This window comes from Nymphaea colorata, chromosome 8, assembly GCF_008831285.2.
Source record: "Nymphaea colorata isolate Beijing-Zhang1983 chromosome 8, ASM883128v2, whole genome shotgun sequence".
Taxonomy (NCBI): domain Eukaryota; kingdom Viridiplantae; phylum Streptophyta; class Magnoliopsida; order Nymphaeales; family Nymphaeaceae; genus Nymphaea; species Nymphaea colorata.
Genome location: NC_045145.1, coordinates 7897268 through 7922863, shown reverse-complemented (window position 1 = coordinate 7922863; position 25596 = coordinate 7897268). Strand labels below are relative to the sequence as shown.

General features: G+C 37.7%; 2 protein-coding genes across 5 annotated transcripts in view; one reads left to right on the top strand and one right to left on the bottom strand.

Moving 5' to 3' along the window:
• Window positions 1-24103, top strand: part of LOC116258307 (mitochondrial import inner membrane translocase subunit TIM50) — a 37535-nt gene extending 13432 nt beyond the window's left edge. Inside the window, exons 2-10 of one of the 2 annotated variants that reach the window (XM_031635391.2) lie at window positions 1078-1166; window positions 3929-3965; window positions 6618-6679; window positions 6771-6884; window positions 8368-8472; window positions 8545-8643; window positions 22703-22859; window positions 23442-23544; window positions 23786-24103. In XM_031635391.2, coding sequence (XP_031491251.1) covers window positions 1078-1166; window positions 3929-3965; window positions 6618-6679; window positions 6771-6884; window positions 8368-8472; window positions 8545-8643; window positions 22703-22859; window positions 23442-23544; window positions 23786-23831 — 812 coding nt within the window. In that variant the 3' untranslated portion in view covers window positions 23832-24103. Of the gene's footprint in view, window positions 1-1077; window positions 1167-3928; window positions 3966-6617; window positions 6680-6770; window positions 6885-8367; window positions 8473-8544; window positions 8644-22702; window positions 22860-23065; window positions 23405-23441; window positions 23545-23785 lie in introns of those variants that run through there. The other variant, XM_050079316.1, reaches the window with a different exon arrangement.
• Window positions 24104-25025: 922 nt separating this feature from the next.
• LOC116259019 (transcriptional adapter ADA2-like) overlaps window positions 25026-25596 on the bottom strand; it is a 30263-nt gene continuing 29692 nt past the window's right edge. For 2 of the 3 annotated variants that reach the window (XM_031636605.2, XM_031636604.2), the window contains exons 13-14: window positions 25250-25436; window positions 25026-25164 (exon numbers count right to left, since the gene is read on the bottom strand). In XM_031636605.2, coding sequence (XP_031492465.1) covers window positions 25076-25164; window positions 25250-25436 — 276 coding nt within the window. In that variant the 3' untranslated portion in view covers window positions 25026-25075. Of the gene's footprint in view, window positions 25437-25596 lie in introns of all 3 variants that reach the window. The other variant, XM_031636606.2, reaches the window with a different exon arrangement.

Genomic DNA, 25596 nt, shown 5'->3' with positions numbered 1-25596 from the left:
GCTGCATCTTTCTGGGGGGTAACCTGGTTGTATGGAGAAGTAAAAGGCAGGAAGTTTGCTCTAGATCCAGTGCTGAGGCTGAATACAGGGCTGTGGCTATGGGAGTTACAGAAATGTTATGGTTAAAGATTCTCCTAGCTGATATTGGTGTTGAAACGGAAGAAAAGTTGAAGATGTACTGTGACAACAAGTCTGCGATTAACCTTGCAAACAATCCCGTCCTGCATGACAGAACTAAACATGTGGAGATTGATTGCCATTTCATACGGGAACGCATAGATTCCAAGGAGTTGATCCTGCCGTATATGAAGTCTGAAGATCAAATTGCCGATGTTTTAACCAAAGCCTTATGTACATCTCAATTCGAGAAAAATGTGAGCAAGCTTGGCATGTTTGACATGTATGCCAAGCTTGAGGGGGAGTGTTAGAATATCTTGTATAGGGAACCGGGTCTGGATATGGACCCGGTCCCATGGGCATGGGTACCGAGGGTGGCTCGGTACCCTAGGTGGGTCTCCCACTTATATAATCTCACTTATTGTGTAATGGTTGATTAAGTGGAAATAACATTCTCTCTCCTAGGGTTGCGGTTTTGCCCCTAGGTTAGAGCTTCTCCGTGGTTTTTCACCTCTTATTGAGGTTTTCCACGTATATCGTGTGTTTCTTCTCTGTTCTTTCTTGTGTTGCTTGTTTCTACAGTAATAATTGTTGTCATCCGGTCTTTGTCTAGGTCATGGTTTCAGATCTTTTTTCTAAGAAAGCAGCACAATCTGCTACCAGTTGCGCCTTATTTTGGTGCAGAAACATGTAGTGTTGGCTGAAAACTATTTCTATATAAGTTAGTTTAATGGAGCACCTCAACATAGAAGACCTTCAGGACAGCTGCTTAGAAAAGCTTTTCTCCATAACCTATAATCTTTTCAGCTTTTGTTTACATTTAAACTGTCTAAGATTTTCTCCTGATAGACACTGTAACTTGATGAGGCCCATAAAATGTAACTCTTTTTTCACCCTCTTGTTGTTTCAATGCTTTGCGACCTGAAGTATAACATTGTTATGTAATTATGTATTTTTCAGCATATTCTCTGGAAGAAATAGATGAGAAGACAGCTGCATTGCGGAGTCCTGTAAGTTATACTGCAGGGGATGAGGCTTCTTCTCTTGATGTAAGTCAGAAACAGATAGTTGTCTCTTTCTTGCCTAGGGAGACATTCAGCTACATGTGGTGCTTATAAAACCGGTGATGCTGACTCTATGTTTGATTTAATATTGAAAATTTTACAAAAGCACATCCAATTTTTGGCAGAATAACAAAAAAAAAAATTTGTTCCAATTTCTTTCATTTAGCTGCCTCTTCTATGTGCAAATCAGACAGATAATGTAACATCCTCAAACCTGATGTCTTTTGTTACCTCTTGAAAAGTTGAACAGTTTCTGTAAAGTTCTCATTTAGTATTCATAGTTGTCATTGTTAACCGACTCATTGAAAGGAAGTATGACATTACAACATATATTAATTTTCTGTAGGAAAAGAACATGCTAAGTTGATGGAGGTAGTTTTCACTTTTCAGCGATACTGGAGGGGGCTTGAAATTTTATCAGATTATTGTGCAGATTATGCGATTTCCCAGACTAACCGATGATTAACTAAAAAGGTAGTTGAGGGGCCTATGCATGCATTGAACAATGTGTAGAACTAGATAAGTCAAGACTAATAATGATTGAGTTTGCTATTATCTACACTGGAAATCAATCTTAGATTTCATTAATTGCTGCAATGTTCATTCATACTAGAATAGTAATGACTAATGAATAAGACAGTATTAGTTGAGCTCAAATGCCCTAATAATCAGCTGATATGTTCACTTTTTGTATCATACTAGCTTTTAACCTTCTAAATGTATGAAGCTAGTTGGTCCATGGTTTGGTAACTTGGTTTATGTGATTAGTAGGACTCAACATATGCATGTGTATGCTATCATCATGTTTTGGGTACCTAGCTCCAGTTTGCTTGGGCCTGTTGATGAACTAGAAGGAGATTCCTAAAGAGGTTGACATAGTGGATTCATAGTCAGCTCTCCACGTTGGTGCATAATTATGGAGGATACAGTTCAATTATGTTAGTGACTCTAAAAGTGCAAATGCTTAACTAGAGCAACCATGGCATGAGTAAAGGACTGGATTTTATCAATTTTCAACTGTATACTGCTGACACGGAGGGAGAAAAGAGGAAGAAAATGGAAACTGATTCATAGTTGATGGTTACAGAGCTGGGGCTGGAGAAAATCTTCGTATATGGAGAGGATTAGCTTGGGATGGCCATTGGGTGGATTCAATTGCTTCCCCTTTTTTCTGGTGTTGTTCGTGTTGTGACTTGTGAGTGTTGAGTTTTTTGTTTTTTCTTTGGCAGACACACAGAGAAAGAGAGAGGTGGTTGTGGTGGGTGGGTGGCTTAAAAATGTTTCAGAAGTTAATTATTTCCTTTTCCTATTTCTTTTTCCTTTTTATGCATCTGTTCAGTTGAGTTGGTAACTTTAATCCATTGTCACAAATCATCGTCTTCGGGTATTTATTTTAAGGGTTTCCTGAAAGGTTTCTATTCTTAATTTCTTGTTTTTCTCAGAATAATCTCCAAAGTTCAAAAAAGATGATAAAAAAATATGACATCATGAATCCTTTTACTAATTTTTTATTGCAATATTGATTAAGCTTCAACATAGTTTTTAAAAGTTTAAAACTCAAATTGGAGAATTTAAACTTAAAGTACATATAAAATGAACTATGTTAAGGGGAGATTACAATATTATCAACCTTTATTTTTGGTTTGAAACTCTCACAATATTTATCATCTTGCTCTTAGTTGACAATAGTATTCCATTATTTTCAAAAGATAACTGATGCTTGGGAGTTTTGACAACGGATCCAGACTCAATGCCTGGAAGTGCCATAGGAGAGCTGGTATGTGGTAACCCTCATTCTTAGCAACTAGTTTCTGACATTTTCGCGAAGGAATGCAACTGGAGAAATATAAGAGAAGGAATTGGTAATCTTATATAGAATGATAAGCTAGATATATTTTGGAAACGGGAAGATATGAACAGAAATTACTATTTTGCCTGTGCAAAGTTTTGAGGGATCTTGCCTACCGTCCTACTAGATGTGGTATAGCAGATGCAGAAGTTGCAAGGATTCCTGGACAATTTCTGAACTTTAATTGCATCTCTCTCTCTCTCTCTCCTGGAACTTTGGAAGATATCAGCAGAAATAACTATTTCGTCTCTGTGAGGTTTTGAGGAATGTTGACCACAGTTGTTTTAGATACGGTAGAGCAGATGCAGAAGTTAGGACTGTTAGACACTTTATGAACCTTCACTACATCTCTCTCTCTCTCTTTTGTGCATTTGTGTCCACCTTATTATGCAGTGTTAACTGTTTAACTAAAATCTCTAGCCACTAGGTTCAGGCTCCATACAGAAGACCGTGACGGTCTGTCAACAGAAATGTTGAAGAAGCAAAGAAATAAAGAAAGCAAAATGGGGCAAAATGTGGTTTTGAAACTCCATCCTGTCAATATAGAGGATAGCAAACAGAAAAAATAAACCTTCTAACATTTTTTTTATTTTGGTTACTGGCTTTCAGCTATGTAGGTGCCTCAATTTAGGTGTCTATTCTGCTGCCTAGAACCTAAGTGCACTTTTGACCACATGTCTATAATCTTAAATAAATTGATGATTGTCACTTTTTTGTGCATTTTAACGTATCTGACAGCCATCTGATAGCTATTTTTCATGCTTTATCAGCCTTCTAGCCTAGGGATGTTAAATGCCTTGGCTGTTTTTTTGGGTTTGCTTTTGTTATTGTTGCAGTTTCATTTTGTTTTACTTTTATAATTTCCATAAAATGGGGCTTTTTTTTTTCTTTGGAGCAGAAAATTCAGGCTGTCCTTTCTTCAGCTGTCCTGACAGGTAATTTTTTGACTATCAAGTGTTAGCTCTTCTGTTGGTCAAGCTGATAAATGATGCACTGTTTGTGTTCTTAAACAGTTTTAAGTTCTATGCATGCTTTTGTTTATGTTCACGTGGTACGCTGATAGCATTACCGGGAAACTGAGTTGTGATACATTGTTACTTCCAAGTTTTTTCCTTGTTTATCTTTTTGTTTTGTGTGTGCGCGTATGTGCAAGCATGTCCATGTTCACAAGGAATGGGGTTTTGGGGAAATATGCCAATCTACAGTCAATATGAGGTGTACTATGATGCAAATGCTATGGCGAATTACATGTATATACATGTTTTTTTAATGGTGAAACCTGTATCACAAGTCTTGAAAATGTTTTCTTTTTTTTCAATGGTGTAGTGACTCAAAAATGTCTTTTCGTGCTTGAGTCAAGCAGATATGCTAACAAACTCACATGGTTGAATGTAGGTGTTGGACTAATTCATACCATTAATGTGAGCCTTTCAATGTTTCACAAATTTGTTGCTACATGCACTGTGGGTTATTGGGAAGTAAAATCTGGTTGAAAATAGTAATAGTAACTTTCAAATGATAACTTCAAGAGCAAGCAAGTGCGTTGTATAACATGCTTACATATTTCCCCTCTTTAGGTGCATAAATCCACTCGCCCAAGATTAGATCACAACATCAATCGACCTGGAAGGCTTAATAAGGAGAAATGGGGCAACAAATTTATCATTTTTCTAGTCAACAATTCGCTAAGGGCAGTTATATCAAGTGATGCACGCATATAACCATGTCAAACATTATGATTCCCATTGGCGTGAGAAATTTCTCCTCTGGATTTATGGTTATTTCCTCTTTCTTTTGGCTAAGAGGAGATAAATATTTTCAGTTGAGGAAAATTAGAAAAATACTTAACTGCTGAATGCCGGTAAAAGAGATATTTTTCTTTAGAGAAAATAAGGCAGTTATTTGAGTTGAATAGTTTCCCATTGTGATCTCACATTATTGTGAAAATTGTTCAGACAGTAAGGCGTGTCTATCTCCTAACTAGATCAATTTTATTTTATTTATTATGTGAGCCAATGTCCAAACCAGGCTTTTAGAGATGAAATCTTCTGGCCAAACGTTTTCACATTAGCAGAATCAACAGCTCCTAATTGATTAATAAACTTGATACTTTGTTTTTTAGATGTTGAGATGTGGTTGGCAACTGGCTCTGTTTGGTGACGACCTTACTTGAAATGGAAACACAGTGATCTACAAATAAAAATGCAGTGCTGCATAGCAGCATAACTTTGTTTAAACAAGAGCTGCATTTTTTAGCTGTTTAAAAGGAAAAGCTTTAAAATTAACAGTTCAAAACAGAACAATATTTATATCTTACAAACTATAACCTAATCAAGGAGATAAAACTGCATTTTGAGCAGCTCAGTAAACAACATAGTAGATCTCAAAAGAAAACACGGCAGATTTTGAGCAACTCAAAAATATTAAATGGAAAATACGGCAGACCTCAGCTGCTCAAGAGATGCATTATCAATGGCAGGGCCAAAAATCAAACCCCAAAATCATCGAGTACATTTTAATCATAAATAAAACAGAACTAGAAAAAGTAAAGCAATTCAAAATCAAAATCATGAAGAAACATCACTAGCAACAACAGAAGAAAGTTAGGAACCCAAAAAAAAGGGGAAACAGCTAAAAATGAAGGTATCAAACAGCTAAAGGGGGAAATGATGCAAAAAAGCCCAAAAAACAGAGTCAAATGAAAAGAAGGCAGAAAAAAAAAAAACTTACATCACTGGTGATGCTGAAGACTGCTGTCCGTTGCCGGTCACCGCTGGCCGGCAAACCTCCCCTCAGCTGGGCATGTGTTTCTGGTGATTGCTGAAGGTGAGAGGCATTGAAGAATGGAGGCAGAGGGTGTCGACTTAAAAGTTAAAACGTGAAAAAAAATTGTGGTTTGGATCGGAACCAATCCAAAAGTACCCACCACGTGTCAGCGTACCTGGTTCGCTGTACTGGCATTGACTTAGCTCCTCCACAACCATGTCAAAGATGATTACAGAAGAAGAAAGGAACCAGAGAAGCTGTTATGCATTTCTGATAGGTAACATGCCTGTGCATATTGCTGAATGGAAGAAATGAATCAGTAGTGTTAGTTCGTTAGTAACATTGAGAAACTTAGGCTTGCCTAGTAAATGCATATGATCTTTTTGTGGGATTGCATGCTTCTAGTGCAGTTGTCTAGATCACAATCGCTTTAACCACCTATTTTTTCCAAAAGTAGTTCAAGGAAGTTACAATTCTCTTCCTCTCTCACTTCTAAGAGATATTCCTCATGATTCCTGTCCTCAACATGGATCTAGGGCGTACTGTTATTGATTAACAACCAAATGGATGTACTATTTCCAGCATGAACAATGAATTTCCAGATGCTATCAGAAACCTTTTCTTTGGAATAATGTTTTGGAGGAATAAAGCTTTATGTTCTAGAAAGCACCATCTGCAATGGATAAATGATTACCTACATGAGACATGCTTCCAACACGTCTCTCTTTTCCGTGCTTGGGCCTTGATATACACTGACCTGTTCAGCATGTACTTTTTGTAAAGAACAGTTAGATCAGTAACTTATCCTGTTTTTATCTCAGTGCCTGCTAAATGTGTGGAGTTATATATGGATGTTAGGAGGTCAATTGAAGAGCATGTTAAGGTGAGAGAGTTCATATATTTGCAGCTTCTAAGTGAATGAAAATATTATTCATAATTACTTCATAGGCACTCATAGATGTCTCTGGTAACAGGGATTTACAGATCCATCGTCAGAAAAACTTCTTCCAGATCTGCTTCCACAGGAACAGCATGTCTTTACATTAGTCCTCGATCTTAATGAAACATTGATATATTCTGACTGGAAGGTAAATGTTGGGTTGGTGGTGATAGGTTCCATTTTTGTAGTTTGTATTGGATACATTTTTTATGAGCTTAGAATCAGCTTGTATATGAAGTGTGGTAACAATGATGTGCTTGGGAGTATAATATGCTCCATTTCTACCAACTTAAATATAGATATGTTCAAAGAATTGAAACATATTCTTCACTCCTTGTATGAATGATTATTCACCATCTCAAAATATTCATGACAAATTTAGATTTGTTTTGTTGATCAATCTAGTGTTAAAAAATGCAATAGAATCATCCATTGGATGCTTAGTGTGCCCTTGGAGATGTAATAAGCAATTTTGTGGTTTTTTATGTGGCATGAGATAGGGGACTTAGAATAATGATTGTTTTTTTTCATTTTTAGTTTATATTTCCTTTTGCAGTAATGAGCGAAAGCTCATCTTCTTCCATCTTCAAATTCTTTTCAGGAAGGATGCATTTTATTAAACTATAATATGATTGGATCCCAAGGTTCTTAGATTTTTAAATTCATGGGTCGGATCTTTTAATGATGTGAAATGGCAAAATCTGGATCTTAGTTCTGACTTCAGATTCTTAGCTTGTCAAACCTTGGATTTTGGTTTGCTAGCATGCCACATCAGCAAAGCTTTGTCATATCAAATCGGTTGACCTAAGATCCTTGGTTCTGAATTGCACCCTAAGCAAATAGGTGGTTGTATTAGATCTTCATTTCATCTGTTATGAACGGGTTTAATTGATGTTAACTATGTTTGATTTTCTCAATCTGGAGATTTTCGTTTGCAGCTGAAATCTTATCAAGGTACTAAAAGGGAAGCTAATATATCTAATAAAATAGCAGCTTCTTATAGTTAGTTTTTTTTCTCTTTATATACTTAGATTTATATTTAGGCTAAACAGAGACTGTTTTGTTTTCTTTGTCTCTTTTCCATTAGATTGTTAATAAAGCAATTTCATATATGAAATGAACCAGTTCTCTTTTTATGCCCACAGGGCCTCATGTCCTCTTCTGTGGTTGATTGAATTAGTATATGCTTCATTTTTTAAGTTTGACCAACTTAAAATGGGAAGATGGCTACTAGGATATGGTTGTTGCTTTACAAAAATAATATTTTGGAGGAACCTATATGTGAGAATATGTCAATGATTTTGTGCGGAACTGCAATCTGGCCTTAATGGTAGTTAATAAAGTGAAAGAAAAAAGGAGAAACAAAAAAAAAAGAAAAAGAAAAAGAAAAAAAAGAGGGGAACTTTAGAAGGATGTAACTTCTTCAAGAACATCTACCTGTAAAACCTGCTTAGGATTAGAATGTGTCCATGTTCTTATAAAACTAGAAAGTGAACAGTATTGAGTGAAATTCCTCCATAGGGTCTACCCTAGAAAGTGGAACATGGATTTGGTCTTCTTATTTCTTAAAACATGCAATCCTTTTCTGCTTAATTTAATCAAATTTTCTCTTCTTTGTCTTTGTCCAAAAGCGTGAGAGAGGCTGGAGAACATTCAAAAGACCTGGAGTTGATGCATTCCTGGAACATCTTGCACAGTTTTATGAGATTGTTGTATACTCAGACCAGTTGAGCATGGTAATATTTAGTTCAGTTTCTTTTTTTTTTTTGGGGTCAAGATGGCTGTAGTTACTTCATTTTCTTTGGCAGTATGTTGATCCAATCCTTGAGAGACTGGACGGAAAAGGCTGTATACGATATAGACTTTCGAGGGCTGCAACAAGATATGTTAATGGAAAGCATTACAGGGTAAGTCTTGGCTGACTGACTGACCATTTCTTGGAGAACGAATCCACTCTCTTATTTTGTCTTCTTCCTGTTTATTTATATACTTTTAGAATGTAAAGGGTCACTTAAAATTTTGTTCCTAGTTACTGTAGGATACAATGAGAAGTAGAGGACCATGATAACATTTTCTACATTCCATTCTCTAGATAGTGTAGAACACAAGCAGCTGGAGGCTGACCTTAATATCTTCTCTATATTCCAACAAGGACTAGCCACTGAAACACCCATATGGTGTATTAAGAATTGATTTACATTTTGTATGCAGGCTGAGAACTGACTGCTGAATTCTTAGTGCCTAGATCTGCTCCTCCAATAAACTTGTTGGGCGTCCATCAACAGAAGGGAGAGCACCCAACTCCTGTAAGTTGAGAATCTCATTAAGGAAACTGCTCATGGCCCTTGCGGATGCCCTAACAAGTTGTTCAGATCTTCTGAGAGACCGCTCCAATCTACATCTGACCAACCTTCCAGGCCCTACTGGGAGCTGCTAAATTCAGGATGCAGGTTCTCTGGGCTTTGTATGCCAGTGAACTTAATATTTGATAGGCAAACATCGAAATTTATAAACAATGCTGTATATATATATATGACATTGGAAAACTGAGCCTACTTAATTGGGCACTTATGCAAATAGGGTGTTTTATTCTGGTATTCAGTCTAATAAAAAATTTTACTCTTTGCTTAGGTGTATATCTTGGCCATTGATTTTGATGTCCCTGCAAAATCAAGGCTTTGCCTAGTTCCAAAGAGAATTCTAGATTGTAATGTGAAGTTTAGAAATGGAATGTGCGCTATCCTGATCTAATTCTCTATATAGAACATGAACACTATATTTTGAAGTGGATTTTTCGCTTTCCAGAGATATTTTGCTTTGATTTTCCTTATAGTTGCTGCCTAAGGGCCACCATCCGAGATTGAGGTTGACAGGTCTGAATCTGTAGCAGGATTCCCCTGTGAAACTTTGCTCCATGTTTCTCACATGATTGACCCATGATGTCTGTCTTAAAATGACATCATTGCCATAAGCGGAGGAATTAGGTAGAGCCTCCAACTTTTCAGGATCTTTGGGATTTTAACATATCAGATTGCATTTGGTGGCCATTTCATAATTATATACTATGTAATATGCATGCCAACCAGATTAGGATATGTTTAGCCTAAAAAAAAAAAAAAAACTTCTGGTATAACATATAATTAAAGCGAATGGAAAACGATTTTATCAATGTAATATGCTATTGCTGGTTTGATGGCAACAATTCTGTTTTATTTGTCATAGGCTCATTATTTCTTGAACTCTCTAATGCTACTGTTGGTGATTTATGCTGGTTAGATCTTGCACGTTTTTTGTTTATTGTAAAAAAGAGTCTGTAACTTTTTTACATTGCAATTTGGTTGCATTCATGAATGCTGGCTGAGTACTGTTAAAAACTTGTCGTGGTGTCGAAGGGGGAATTCCCAGCTTATTCTGGAAATGGTTCTCAGTTGTGCTGTAAAAATTAGACATTTAACCGACTTGGCCCTGCTGATTCGGTGAATCAGCACTGAATCTGTTGTCAATTGGCAAAAAATTATTGTTATACACATTTCTGAAAAACAAATGGAAAATATATAGAAATATAATGCAAACTTTTAAAATACTAAAATAATCATTATTAATAATGTACTGTATGACATGTGGCATCAATATATTGGTCCATGAATTGAATCAATTTGCCATCAATACTGTTGAGGAAACGTGCTGCTTTGGTATTTAAAGTCTTATATATTTTGGAATTTAATATTAGGTAGCTTTCTGAATTTTTAAAATTTTGTTGGACTCTTTATGTAAAGGGTTAAACATAACCCTAATCCTTATTTAGTCTAATTGAAAAGGAGCAGCCGAGCCGACAGATAGATGACTGCTACCTATTCTCTCCTCCTTCCTCACGTTCTCCTCTTCTCCACCTCTCTACGCAACATGGTATCAGAGCCGCGGACCTAGGACTGTGCCATCTAGGGTTTCACGCGGCTTCCCTCCTTCTCTGTTTTCCATCTCTTCATTCAAGAAAAGGTTGGACGTCTAAAGTTTCTGCTGCCTACAAAAGATACGGTGGGATTGTTTGATGAAAAGGGGCTGATCACGTTCTACATGTAGAGACGTGATCTGCACCCTATGTTGCTGTCGAAGTCTTGATGTTGCTGAAGAACCGAATCGGATGAAGTTGACCAGTTGCGGTCTTTGTTCAGATTTGAATGTCGCAGTGTATCAGATCTAACTCAGGTGATGTCGTTGACAAACAGTTGATGTTGATCACATCAGAATGTCGCAGAATATATCAGATTTGACTCAGTTGATGTCGTTAAAAAATTCAGACCAGAGAACGTCTGATCTGCTTGGCCCTGTGGTGCAGAGTCGATTCTCAGTCAAAATGGAGCAGTTTGTCTGGAAATCTGATTGCAGTAAGTCTGTGCATGCTGTTTATATTCAGTCTGCCGTAGGTTGGTGTTGAACTCTGGCTGCAAAATTTTGTGTTTGCCAGTATATATCCTGTCTGCCGTGGGCTTTTATAGTTATCTATTTTCGTGGTTCTAGTTTCGTGGTTCTAGCATGGCTGCCAACAGATTTATACAACTTGATGGAACTGAATCTGGAAATCAGCACATAGAGGCTGGTGTTGAGTACAAAGCTTTTTCAAATCTATTCTCGTTTGGATCTACTATCAAACTTAATGGAGCCAACTATGATGTATGGGCTAGAACCTTCATGTTGTCAGTCATTGGACATGGAAAGAAATGTTAAGTTTGTACATATGGATCGGGTCACCCAAACCCGACCCATTTGATCCACACGCCCAACACATCATGGGTGGTGGCATACTTGTAAATCTTATTGTTATTTTGTGTATTTTATGATGTACCCTAAATCGTGATTAGTATATAATGATAACAAGAGGCAGACGTCATTTGTTGTTGTTCTTTTTCATCTCTCTTGCTTGGACGTGCAGCCCAGTTCTCTCTTCCTCCTCTTGCATCTAAGTTCATTCGGTGGTTTGGTATTAGATATCAAAATCTTATATGGTATCAGAGCAGGTTTTCCCACTAAGAATGTTCGGTAAGAATCTCTAATTTCTGCCCTAATCTTTGTTTCTTTTTTGCCCTAATCCTCAAATCTCTATTTTCTGCCCTAATCCCCAAATTTCTGCCCTAACCCTAATCCCCAAATTTTCTGCCCTAATCCTACCATCTGCCCTAATCCTACTGTCTGCCCTAATCTGTCCTAATCTGCCCTACCGTCAGCCACCTAACCCTAATCTCAAAATTTCTATTTCTCCCTATTTTCTGATTATTGCATTTATGGATCCCCACCGCAATTCCAGCATCTTATCGTCCAATTTCCTCTCCCAACTCATCTCACAAAAGCTAAATCATACCAATTATTTGACATGGACGTTCATCAAGAGTCACCGTCTCTATGGACATCTCAATGGCACCACAACTGCACCACCTGAATAGATTATGCGAGAGGTGAAGAATGCTGCAAGGCAAGTTCAAGAGACCATTGCAGAAATCAATCCTGAATATGAGATGTGGATGGCTCATGATCAATCTCTCGTTGCTTATATCACCTCCACACTATCACAGGAAGTTTTGGCGGGTGTTGATGATGATCTTTCAGCACTTGAGTTGTGGAATGTACTTGCTACCACATATTCTCAAGTATCAGAAGCGAGATTTCTACAATTCAAGAGACAATTTCATGATATCAAGCGAGGCACACGTTCAATCTTGGAGTATATACATGAGATCAAAAATGTCAGCGATCAGCTTGCCATCATAGGGCATCCAATCAGTGACAAGGACAAGGTACAACATGCTTTGAGTGGATTGGGGCCAGAATTTGATGTTTTCTGCACTGCTTTAGAGGTATTGTCTGTTCTTCCTTCTTTTGAAGACTTGAAAGCAAAATTGATTTAGCATGAAGCGAGTCGTGTACAACGACATGAATTAGTTCATTCTGGCGGTCACAATGTATTGGTCATTGGGACCCATGCTTTACAAGGAAGTCATCCAAGAGTTTGGAACTCACAGGCAGGGATGGGGAGAGGTATCCTTCCTATACCTAACACAAATGCACAGACAAATGTACAACGAAGGATACCTACTTGTTTTTATTGCAATAAGAGAGGTCATGTGAAAGCTTATTGATGATACTCATTCTTCTATTGAGTTTACTCCCTCTTCTGTTTATGTTAAGGATGCTCGAACCAAGAAGACATTCGCTGAGGGTGTTCGCAAAGGAGACGTGTGCGTCATTGAAGAAGCTCCAAAAGTGTCTAAGTCGTGTTTCAGATTCATACTTTCCCAGTCATAGTGAAGTCAATAGCACAGAGTATGATATGCCATCTCTTTGGCACGGTCGTTTAACACATTGTAGTCGGTCTTTCATTCAAAGTCTTGTTGCAGACGGACTATTACAAAAGTCTGGTCTAAGTTCTGTCAGTGAGTCTAGCATGTGTTCAAGTTGTCATATTTCTAAGAGTCATGCTCTTCCTTTTCAATCAATAAATAAACGAGCTTCGAAGTTATTTGACACCATTTATTCTGATGTTTGGGGGCCTGCTCCTATTTCTTCCTCTTCCGGGAGTAAATATTATTTTGTTTTCATTGATTCTTATTCTCGTTACACTTGGATCCACTTCATGAAAAGCAAATCAGAAGTTTTCCGCTTGCTCACTCAATTCCACGCCTTGGTCCAAAACAAATACTCTAGTAATATCGTGCATTTCCAATGTGATGGTGGTGGTGAGTTCATTTCAAATGAATTTACTAAGTACTTACTAAATCATGGGATCACTAGACAGATTTCCTGTCCACACACACCACAACAAAATGGTATTGCTGAAAGAAAACATAGGCACATAGTTGAAAGTGCTCTCAGTATGATGGATAACACTGATGTGCCCATGACTTTATGGACTGAAGCCTTTCATACTGCTGTTCATGTTATTAATCGACTGCCACTATCCATGCTTGAAGGAAAATCTCCATTCTTTATTTTACATCTAGAACAACCAAATTATGATGAGCTACATGTTTTTGGATGCATCTGTTATCTGTTATGTTCATGTTGATGTTTCTTTGAGAAATAAGTTTCAAGATCGAGCTGTCGTGTAGATTTGTGGGTTATGCAGAAAATTATAAAGGTTATCGCTGCTACAATCCAAAAACTGGACATGTGCATATTTCACGACATGTTTTTGATGAGCTGAGGTTGAAGGATTTAAAGGAGCCACATGCAACACTTAATGTTAGAAATGATGTATATGACTCATGGCTGAATGCTGAAATATTAGACCAAAGAGTTGATAGACACCACGCACAAAGTGACAGAGCTATTGATGAGCTCGAGATAGCCACAAAGACTCAGATGGACAGCATACCTTCATCTACTCAGACCAACAACATGAGCATGACTTCACCTAATCGGTTTTCAAGAATGGTGTATAATCGACGATCAGTTCCAGCTGATCCAGAAACTGCCACTACTTGTCCACGTAGATCAGAACGTGTGCGGCACCCTATTGATAAATGGGTAAGTTATGGTAATCTCTTTGGATTTTCAGCTTTTCATGACAGAATTGAACAAAAAGGTGGAGCCAAAATGCTATGAGCAATCGTGCAAAAGCAAACATTGGATCGAGGCCATGAATGAAGAAATGGATGCCTTAAATGAATGTCAAACATGGAAGATTGTTCTTTGTCCAAATGGTAAGAATGTAGTGAGCTCAAAATGGGTTTGCAAACTCAAGTATAAACCTGATGGAAGCATTGATAGATATAAGGCTCGACTCGTGGTTAGAGGCTTCACTCAGCAGTGCGGGGAAGATTATGATGAGTCAGTCCAGTCATCAAGATGGGAACGATCCGGGTTATCATTTCTCTTGCCGTCTCGTATGGTTCGAATTTATATCAGTTGGATGTTAAAAATGTTTTTCTTCATGGCTTTCTAAAGGAAGAAGTTTATATGGAACAACCTCCAGGATATGTTTCCAATGATCCAACTAAATGGGTGTGCAAATTACAAAAATCACTGTATGGGCTTAAACAAGCATCTCGTTCATGGTTCGATAGATTTTCCCTCCATATACAACAGGTTGGTTTCCTCAGAAGTTCACTTGATCATTCCTTATTCATCTATCATTCAGGTAAAGTTACCACTTGACTACTTATATATGTAGATGACATAGTTCTTAGTGGAAACTCTTCATGTGATATATCCCATGCTAAGGAGGTATTGCAACAAGAATTCAAGATGAAGGATCTCAGCGAACTACGGTATTTCTTGGGTGTTGAGCTTGATAGAAAATGTGGAACATGAACTCTTACACAACATAAATACACTCTTAATATTTTGGATAGGGCAGGTATGACAAGTTGCAAGCCAATAAATACACATAGTGTTCTCAACACAAAATTAAATGCATATGATGGGAGCAATGCCTACCCAAATCTTAGTTTCTGTTGGAGTATAGTTGGCATATTGCAATATCTCACTTTTACACGCCCAGTCATAGTATATGCTGTGAATCAAGTCTCTTAGTTTATGCATGCACCCACAGAAGGGCATATGGATGCTACCAAACGTATTTTGCGTTATCTTAAGGCTACTCTTGGGGATGGACTCATCTACACAAGACAGTCAACTGTTTTTCATGGCCACAACATTTCCACTTATACTGATGCAGATTGGGCAGGTGATCCAGACGATAGACGATCAGTTTCCAGTTATTGTCTCTTCCTTGATTTCAATCTTATTTGTTGGAGTAGCAGGAAACAACGTGCAGTTGCTAGATCTAGCACTGAGGCAGAATATAGGGCAATGGCTGCAGGCAGCGCTGAAGCTTCATGGTTACGTCATCTGCTTGGGGAACTTTCTCTTCCCATTGCTCGGTCATCTCTATTTTATGACAACCAAAGCGCGATCAAGATTGCCTTCAATCATGTTCTACATAATCGCATTAAGCATATAGAGATTGATCAACACTTCATTCGTCAAAAGGTTGCGGAAGACGAGATTGTTCCCACTTATATATCCACGTCTGAACAAGTGGTTGATCTTTTTACTAAGGGACTCACAGGGCACCATTTCTGGGAATTGAAGAACAAGTTGCGCATGATCAAACCCCATGCACAACTTGAGAGGGGTTGTTAAGTTTGTACATATGGATCGGGTCACTCAGACCCGACCCATTTGATCCACACGCCCAACACATCATAGGCGGTGGCATACTTGTAAATCTTATTGTTATGTTGTGTATTTTATGATGTACCCTAAATCGTGATTAGTATATAATGATAACAAGAGGCAAACGTCATTTGTTGCTGCTCTCTTTCATCTCTTTCTTGCTTGGACATGCAGCCCACTTCTCTCTTCCTCCTCTTGCATCTAAGTTCATTCGGTGGTTTGGTATTAGATATCAAAATCTTACAAGAAATACATATTGGAAGAAGATGAACCAGTTGAAAAGATTGGTAAATACGCACGGTGGGAGGAAGAAAACAACATTATTAGTGTTTGGCTTATGAATAACACTTCTTGGGGATAGAAGTGACAAGAAGTAAAGAAGGTCTAGTCTTTTTTCAAAGAAAATATGTTCTTGATTTGCTACACGAAACAGGTATGACTGGAACTAAACCAACATCTATTCCTATGAATTCTCGTACTCACTTATATGATGACAAATCTGAACCTGTTGATAGCAAATCATATCGGTCTCTCATTGGAAAACTACTATATGTAACAATTACTAGACCTGATATATCACTTGTTGTAGGAAAACTAAGTCGTTTATGGATAAGCCAAGAAAAGCCCATTGGGATGCAACTATGTTATTATTGAAATTTCTAAAAGGCTCCTCTGGAAATGGTCTATTATTTAGAAGAAGTTCTTCACTTTAGATAGAAGTTTATTCTGATGTAGGTTATGCAGACTCAATTAATGACAGAAAGTCTACTATGGGATTCTGTATCTTTGTTGGTGGCAACTTAGTCTCTTGGAGAAGTAAAAAGCAAGTTGTGGTTGCTCGATCTAGTGCAGAGTCAGAATATCAAGCCATGGCCCAAACAACCACTGAAATCACATGGGTGAGAGCCATGCTAGAAGGTCTTGGAATTCAGATAGAATTGCCTATAAAAATGCAATGTGATAATAAAGCGGCTACTTATATAGCAAATAATCCGGTCTTCCACGAACGGACCAAGCATATTGAAGTTGATTGTCATTACATTAGAGACTTGGTCCAAGCAGGGACTATTTCTACTGAGTATGCTGCTTCAGAAGACCAAACTGTAGATATATTTACCAAAGCTCTTTCGATATCCAATTTCATGAATTGTTGTAGCAAGCCAAACATGATAAGACATCTATGCTCTAGCTTGAGGGGGAGTATTGAGGAGACGTGCTGCTTTGGTATTTAAAGTTTTATGTATTTTGGAATTTAATATTAGGTAGTTTTCTGAATTTTTAAAATTTTGTTGGACTCTTTATGTAAAGGGTTAAACATAACCCTAATCCTTATTTAGTCTAATTGAAAAGGAGCAGCCGATAGAAGATTGCTACCTATTCTCTCCTCCTTCCTCATGTTCTCATCTTCTCTCTCTTCTCCACCTCTCTACGCAACAAATACAATTTAAATACTGCCCCTCCCATACTAATGTGCACAATGTTGTAAAAGGCGTAGCGTAATGCGTATCGGTCGGGCCAACCTATATGCTCTATCGTAACATATTGCAAACGTAGCGTAACTTATCGTAAAATTAATTTTTTAATTTAAAAAATATTAAAAAATCAGAAAAAATAAACAAAAATCAGAAAAATCAAGAAAAATGTATTCAATATAAAAAAATCATTATACATAAGAAACATTTATGTATATCAACAACACATTCAAAAATAAGAAATCAAAGATTTAAAATAACATAATAAGCATCCATCACAATTTTAAACTTGAAAATTTTATAGAATCTTAGGACTTGGAATCTTAGCCTCTTAGGACTTAGATTACATCACAATTCATAAGTTCAAAAGATATAGTTATCATCTTTCATGATTCAACGATAATCCTCATCATCATCTTCATTTTTTTCATTAATTGCTTCTATCCCTTCTATTGGAATGTCAGCAATGTTCCATTTCTCTCCAACCTCTCCTTCAAAAAGCTCTGTTGTTCCTTCAATGTTTAGAAAATCAAGATCGTCCTCATCAAGGATCACAGATGGTTCCTCTTCAACCCAAGAATCTAGTACATCAAAATTGTCAAGGCTGATGGGATCAAATTGAGTGTGATGCTTCCTCGCAGATGCTGCTTCTATTTTCCTGAAGTGCAACAAGAGAAAAAATTAACAAATTGTTAAAAATTAAAATATATATTAGAATTGGCAATTTTGCATAACAAATGTATTCAATTTGCCTTTGTTGGGCATTTAACCTTTTATATTCCAGCCTATTTCTCTTCGTACTGTGGATGTGCTGAAGTACACTCCATTTTTTTTCACATCCAGTTGCATTGTAAGTTTGGCGGAGGATTCTAATTGCAAGCTTCTTTATTTCTAGGCAATCAAGCCCAAACCTGCTCCACTACAAATCTAATAACAATTGGAAAGTGAATACGAAATATATCCGAGAAGGTAGAAACAACAAATAAAATAACAATAAAGAGATAAATTCCCTTTTTCTAATACCTAGACGCAAGGATGTCCTGCATCGAAATGTTGCGTCTCTCCCTATGTTGCCATACCAAGTATTATATTTGTTGATCGACACATGGACAACTTCTTGTTCTCTATAATCACTTACCAATATCTCAATACAATCCAACGTGCCATACTTGACCTCTCTGTCCTCCTTAAAAGTGGGAAGATATCTAATAGCAGGATTTAGGTAGTAGGTTGCTGCATGAAGTGGGCGATGAAGTTGTCCAAACCACCTTTCATCTATAATCTTTCATATAGGCATGTACAACATTTTTTCCTTTAGTTATCTCTAATGACCTCTTTTGCTCTGTCCATAGCCTCGTATAAATATCCAATAGAAGGTCTATCTTCACTGTCAACCAATTTGAGGACTTTCACTAGAGGTACACAAACCTTCAATAAGTTCACACATGATTTCCACAATTCAGTGTTGAATATAGCATCCACAACTGTCGTGGCCTTTCTTTTATAGGCATGTGGATATGCACCCCAATCATCACTTCAAAACATCTGTCTGAGAGGATTTCTTTGCTTAACTATACTCTGCATAGTCAAAACATTTGTATCAAACTGTGTTTGTGCATGTCGAGTCAATTCAGCTCCATTTGTGAATTTTCTCATCAAGTTCAAGACATAAGCATGATTATAAATAAACTTCGTGATTTCTTGGCATCTTTGAACTGTCCACTTCATATCATCTCTTTCACCAAGATCCTGAAGCATTAGATTTAAACAGTGAGCAACATATGGGCTCCAATAAAATGTCCTATATTGTGTTGCTAACATTTTAGCTGCAGCTTTATAATTTATTGCATTATCATAAATTGCAGGACATTCTTAGGCCCAACTTCTTGTATAATTTTATCAAAAATCTCATACAAAAACAGCAACAGTCTTAGGGGTATCAAAAAAATCATTAGATTTTAAGAACATTGTACCTAAGGGGCAATATACAAGGAAATTTACCAATGTTCTGTTTTTTATGCCCGTCCACCCGTCTGCCATTAGATTGCGTCATGTGTCTTTCCAGCTTAATTTTAATTCATCACAATATACCTTGACATCTCTAACTGCATTAGTAAGAATTTTACCTTGCAATTTATGATAAGAGGGCATTTTACACCCTCGACCTACAGAAGCGATCACATCTGCTATATGCTGAAAATGAATAGAGTTTGCTGCATTAAAGGGAATGGATGCATCATAGAACCATCTCCCTATGGTATCATCTACTGCGACAATAATATCCTTTGAACACATGGCTGTACGAATCTCAGGCTGAGTACATGCAGTAGTATAAGTGGGAAAAAAATGCTTGATCAAACCAGATCCAATACTCGATCTTATTAGGTACTCTACCACCACTAGTTCCACTAGTATGACCATGGCTCCTGCCACGTCCTCGTGAAATTGTACTTTCTCCTCTTCTCTTTCTGGTTGCAACTGAAGAACCACCTCTATGCATGATGGCTTTCCCTTTATCTGTTCTCGAACTGACACCAACATCTTCTTCTTCGAGCTGAACATCTTCACCTTCGCTTCCTTCTTCTCATATGGGTCCCCATATCCTACATCTGCCTCATGCATTTCCTTTTCAATCCTATTTGCTTTCACAACATTAATAAGCTCCAAACATTGGTGCTTGACATAGGGTGGCAATGGGTTCTCTTGGGAGCCAGTACATTGAGCCACGTCGTTGTGTGTACCAGTTATATGGTATTTAAAGCGAGAGATCCCTCTTGATATGATTTGCTTACAAAAATTACACGTAACTTTTAACCTATCTTTGGGATTCACCCTTGTACACTACTGCCATGTAGGGTCTGACATTATATCTTCGTAAAACAAGTAAAAACCTACGATTAACTACAGGAAATTAGAGAAATGAACGATTCAACAATGAAAATGAGTAATTTTTTGGCCTTCTTGGTGTTAGAAACCAAAAAACCCTCTTTCTCCAAGCTTCCCACCGTTTCCACTACGAGAAAGCTTCTTCACCGGCTAGTAGGCTCTCCCAAATCGCTGAATCCTCAGTGATCTTTTATGAAAATGGGCAAAATCTCTCCCTCCCACATCTCTTGGAGTCTTTAGAAACAAGAAGAGAGAGAGAGAGGAGTGTTTAACTTTAAAACATAACGCAAAAAGGTTGGCCCCTTTTTGCGTTTCCTCCTGTATCGTACGATACGCTTACAATACACGAGCATATCGTGTATAGTAAGTTGTACCGAAAACCTATACGGTACGTATCATACGATATGGATAACATTGAATGTGCAGTTTGATGGCTTCATTTGAGTGAACAAGTTAGGATTCTGGGGTTATAAACAAGAATCATGGTGCTTGTGTTGAGGATAATGGCTCTGATACAAAGAGTTTGACCTGACGTTTCCATGATAAAGAAGTCTCCATTTAGGGGGCCATGCCCCCTTGGGGCAAAAAACTGCTCATTTCTTTCTGTTTGTCCACTATCTATCCTTGGGTGTTCCCTGGAGATGCATTGTCTCAACATAACTTGTTTTTGTCAAGTGAGTTTTCCTTTTTCTGGTCCAAAATGGGCAGCTGATTATGAAGTTCAGAAAACCACCTTGTCTATGTGATTGTTTCATTCATTGAAACATACCATTAAGACCTTTTAGAATGTCCAATGGAGGTCGAAGAAGGCTACTGCAGGTGGGTGATGTGATATTATTGTTGGCAGGTGGGTGTCCTTAGTATTGCTAGCCAAACACCAAAGGTTTAAGATGGTCATGCTATAGGGTCCTCTCTATCAATAACTCTGCGAGGAATTGAATAGCAGTTTATTGTTTCTAAAGAGAAAATTGATGATCGGATTCATGTCACATGGCATATGCCATGGTGCAGGTGTGGGTGTAGCTGCTTCTATTTGCTTGCATATTTTTCATGTCCTCATTCAGTTATATATATATATATGTATGTATATATATAGGCTGCCATAACAAAATATTTTAAAACCTTTGCTAAAAACACCATGCAGCAGAAGCACTAGCAACAGTTTACTTAGCTATCTGACAACTTCTGTTTGATTATATATATATATATATATACTCTCTCTCTCTCTAGGCAGTTTTAAGCAATTTTCAAGAAACAGTTTTAAGGAATTTTCGGCAGTTTTCGAGGGGGCAATACATGGGGGGAAGTCCCTTACACACACACACATGCTGTAATACATTATTGACTTAGTTTGAACGCATGGATGTGCTTGTTCTATTCACCTGTTATGAACTGTGTTTTGGTTTGAATGGATTTTGCAAAAAAGGAAATGCAAAAGCTTGAGTTTTGTCCATGAAACTTTTGCTCAAAGTTACGTAGTTATTGTTCATACTAAATCAGTTTTTCCGTTCCTGTTAAATCAGTTGTATAATCATATTTGTAATTCAGATTAAGCCCAAAAGCACGAGATATGGATTTCTATTCAACTGAATTCTACCTATATTACACAGATATAACTGTAAACGAAGCCTTAGATTGTCCATCCTGCTGGTTCGGCCACATTCCAGCCATCTCTTGGTGAGCCAACCACACCACTGTGGTAGAAATGCCAAAAAACTCTACCTTTTTAACAAGGTCATAAAAGTCTATTTTGTGGATTTTACTATGGTTCAGAAAGCATCTAATATAACAACGTAGGTTGATTGTGTCATAATGTGGTCAGATTGCTGAAAAACAGCAGGCATCCAGCTGTAAAAGCCAGATGGTGTGTGTGTGTATATATATATAATATGTGTGTGTGTGTGTGTGAGTGTGTGTATATAGATATAGATATGCCAATTAAGAATCTCGCAATTAGTCTAACTGAGTAACTCACAAGTTGTCATCATGACCCATGAGAATTGCCAGAAAAGGAGTTGAAAATCACTGAATTGGTGCTTCTCATAGGTTCAAAAACTATCCATTTCTAGGAAATAGTCATTATATGTTGGTGGTTTGTGTGCGTGGTTCCCAATAACAGGGCCTTCCAATATCAGACAATCCATGGTTTCTTGTGCAAGGGACAAGTGGTTTCAGAATTTACGTGATATCAACCTTGTAGATAAGATTTATTTCATATATATTATTGGATTCTTCCTTTTATTGTCTTCTGGTCGGTGACTGCTTCTCAACCATGTAACTTTTCATTGAAAACTATCTTGAGAAAGAAAAATAGTACCTGAAAAGTTTGCATGCAAAAGCTGAGAAATAACTGGAACAAGGATCTTCTTTCCCTGCCACCAAGATGTTGGTCATATCATGATACTACTTTTCCTTTTCTGTGGTATGCTGCATACAGGACCTATCCAAGTTGAATAGAGACCCTTCACGGGTAATGTACATAAGTGGCCATGCACTTGAAAGTAGCCTTCAACCAGAAAATTCCATCCAAATTAAGCCGTGGAAACTTGAGTCAGATGACACAGCTCTGTTGGACCTTATTCCATTTCTTGAATGTAAGTTTTTTAACTCTCCATTCAATCTTCCATTTCTGAGCTTCTCTTTTTAACGAATTGTTTGTGATGTTTAAATAAATCATTTTATGTTCCCTTTGTTTAATTATTAAATTATGTAACCAACATAAACCTTTTTAAGTGGTCTTTAGAACTTGTCTTTGAAATGAATCATTAAATTAATTAGAGATCTAAATGGGTAGCTGCAGTTTGACTTCTATGGGCATCAAGTTGTTGCGCAAGCCAAAGCAAGGTTGTCAAGGAGGTTTATCTAAAGCATTTTACTGCTGTTATCTCAAGGAGTCAGGATTGGCTTTTCCCTTGATCTTGATCAAAGAAAAGAAATATAGTCCTGTTACAGAGGACTGCTGTATTTCTGCACATGTACTAACGATATTGTCACCAATATTCTTATATATTGGAATTCCTGCCTTTAGATAAATGTGCATAATTGTCAAGTGGCATACTGCTATTTGTGGTTTCCTATAATCATGGTGCACATGTTCATGTACAGGCATTATCATGTAATAAATGAATTGGTTACTTCATCTGCACATTTTGACCTGCCTACTTTTTGGACTTTAGATGTGGCCAGGAATCGACCAGCAGATATAAGACCTGTTCTTGCCTCTTATCAAGGGCATGATATTGCAAGAGAATTTGTTGAACGATCTAAGGAGCACCAGAGGTATACTTTATTACTCTTCGCTTTTGTGAAACATAGGTAAATTATTCAGTTAGTGTGTTGCTGCTCTGTAGGCATGCACCATGGATGTGCATGCCTGTTGAATATAAAGAATGCACACAAAATGTGGCAACAACTGGCAGCTGTCTTATACGTCTCAAGTGCCTTTGAAGTAGCTTTATATTGCTCCCTTGTGATTCCCAGATTTAAGATGCTTCGGTGCAATTAACGAAATCTTGTGCAGGCGGATGCAAGAACAGAGACAGCAGGGACGTCTGTGGTGGAGATAATCTACTGCCATGCGTTAAAGAACAACCATGGAACTCCTAAAATTTTGCTTGAGCCTTTTCCGATTTTTACTGCATCCGTGATCCTCATTGATTTTACTGTATCATAATAGCACATGAGAATAACGAAACGTGCAGTTGTATACTCAATAGAGGCCTCCATTGCTGAACAAAATTCAGCAAATATGCTGACTTACACGTTGATTTCATGTTATGCCTGTCATTTGGTGCGGTTATCTGGCAGAACAGAAATTGAGCTTGAGATTCCGTCGTTACGCTTCTGCACTATGTTGAATGACGGGTGATGCTTTCTTGCTTTAATGAATGTCTATACTTAAGCGTCCTAAATAATAAACCATTAGATAAAATTTGACTGGGCCATTCGTTTAATTTGTTTGGTGACTCGCACTTTCTAGATATCAACGACATATTACTAGTCCAATTAATTGGAAAGCAACTGAGGATTTTTTTTTATTGGGTCATTAGAGGGGGGGAACTGAGAAAGCAAGAACTTGATAATTGGAAATCGTAAATATGGCCAAGATAACCTTGTGTAAACAAGTTGTGGTCACCATTTATCAGCACCCACGGATCTTTATTGTTTTTTCCTTTGACTACCGACTAACTGTTCAGCTGGAGAAGTGGATAAAGTTGACCCAAGTTGATTTAGATTGCCATATGAACAGGGGCGCTAAATGGAATGGTGAAACATCCCAATTCGACCACATTAGCCAAGTTGTCATCCATGGCTCGACCTGACGCAATCACCTGAGTAGGCCCGATGATAGCATTGGTCTATTGAGAAACGTATCTGCTTTCAACTAAAAATTCCAATTAGCCTCCAACTTAAATAAGCATTATACAATGGGCTCCTGGATGAAACCGTAAAAAGTGAGGCGCTGGGCTTTGTTGATAACATCCTCAGTATTTATATAACTTTTGCGAAAATTTAGGCCTCCTCGACTACATAGAGAAGCTGCCCGGTTATAGTTGCTTATTGGTGGATGTAGCCGCGTATTGGTGGTGATGGTAGCGGTATCAGCTATGCTGATAATGTCAGTATAGAAGTAAACGAAGGCATCGAAGGTGATGATGTTGGCCCAAGAAATGATGATCGGAAGTGATGTCGATAGCGAGCCAGGGGCACGACGGTGGTGGTGCCATGCTTGGCATGTGCGTGTGGGAGAGAGACCATCGTGTTCAAAGGGAGTGATTTTATTAAACTCCGGACAACCTAGTATACATAATCATCCATAAGCTAAAACAACGTCCCTTCTGTACAGCAACCGACCCTCTGTCCAGTTGAACCCAATTTCGTGTGAAAAGACTGCTAATACTGTAAGTGATAAGAGATGGTACAACAAATATTACTCTACATTCATAGCTTCTGAAAGGAAATCAAACAATGGCAGCCTCCTCACCTTGAACCCAACCCATCTTCGTGGCTAACTCATAAACCCTGTCCACTTTACTGGGCTCAACCTTGAAAAGCTCATAAGCATCAGCTTTCTTCAGGACAGAACCCTTGAGAGCCTCCAGCATCAGCACCTCCTTCATCTTAAGATATTGTGCTGGCAACAATCTAATCTGACAGCACAGTTGTTGTTCCTGAAAACAAAATTTGAATTATGTTCCAACTTCCAAGTAGCCTATTCAGAAATCAAAGTTGTAACTTTCTTTGAACGAAGTGTCACAGGAACTCTCCAGATAAAAGCCTAGAGATTGATGACTAATGTGTACATGATTTTGCAGGAAATGGACACCAGAA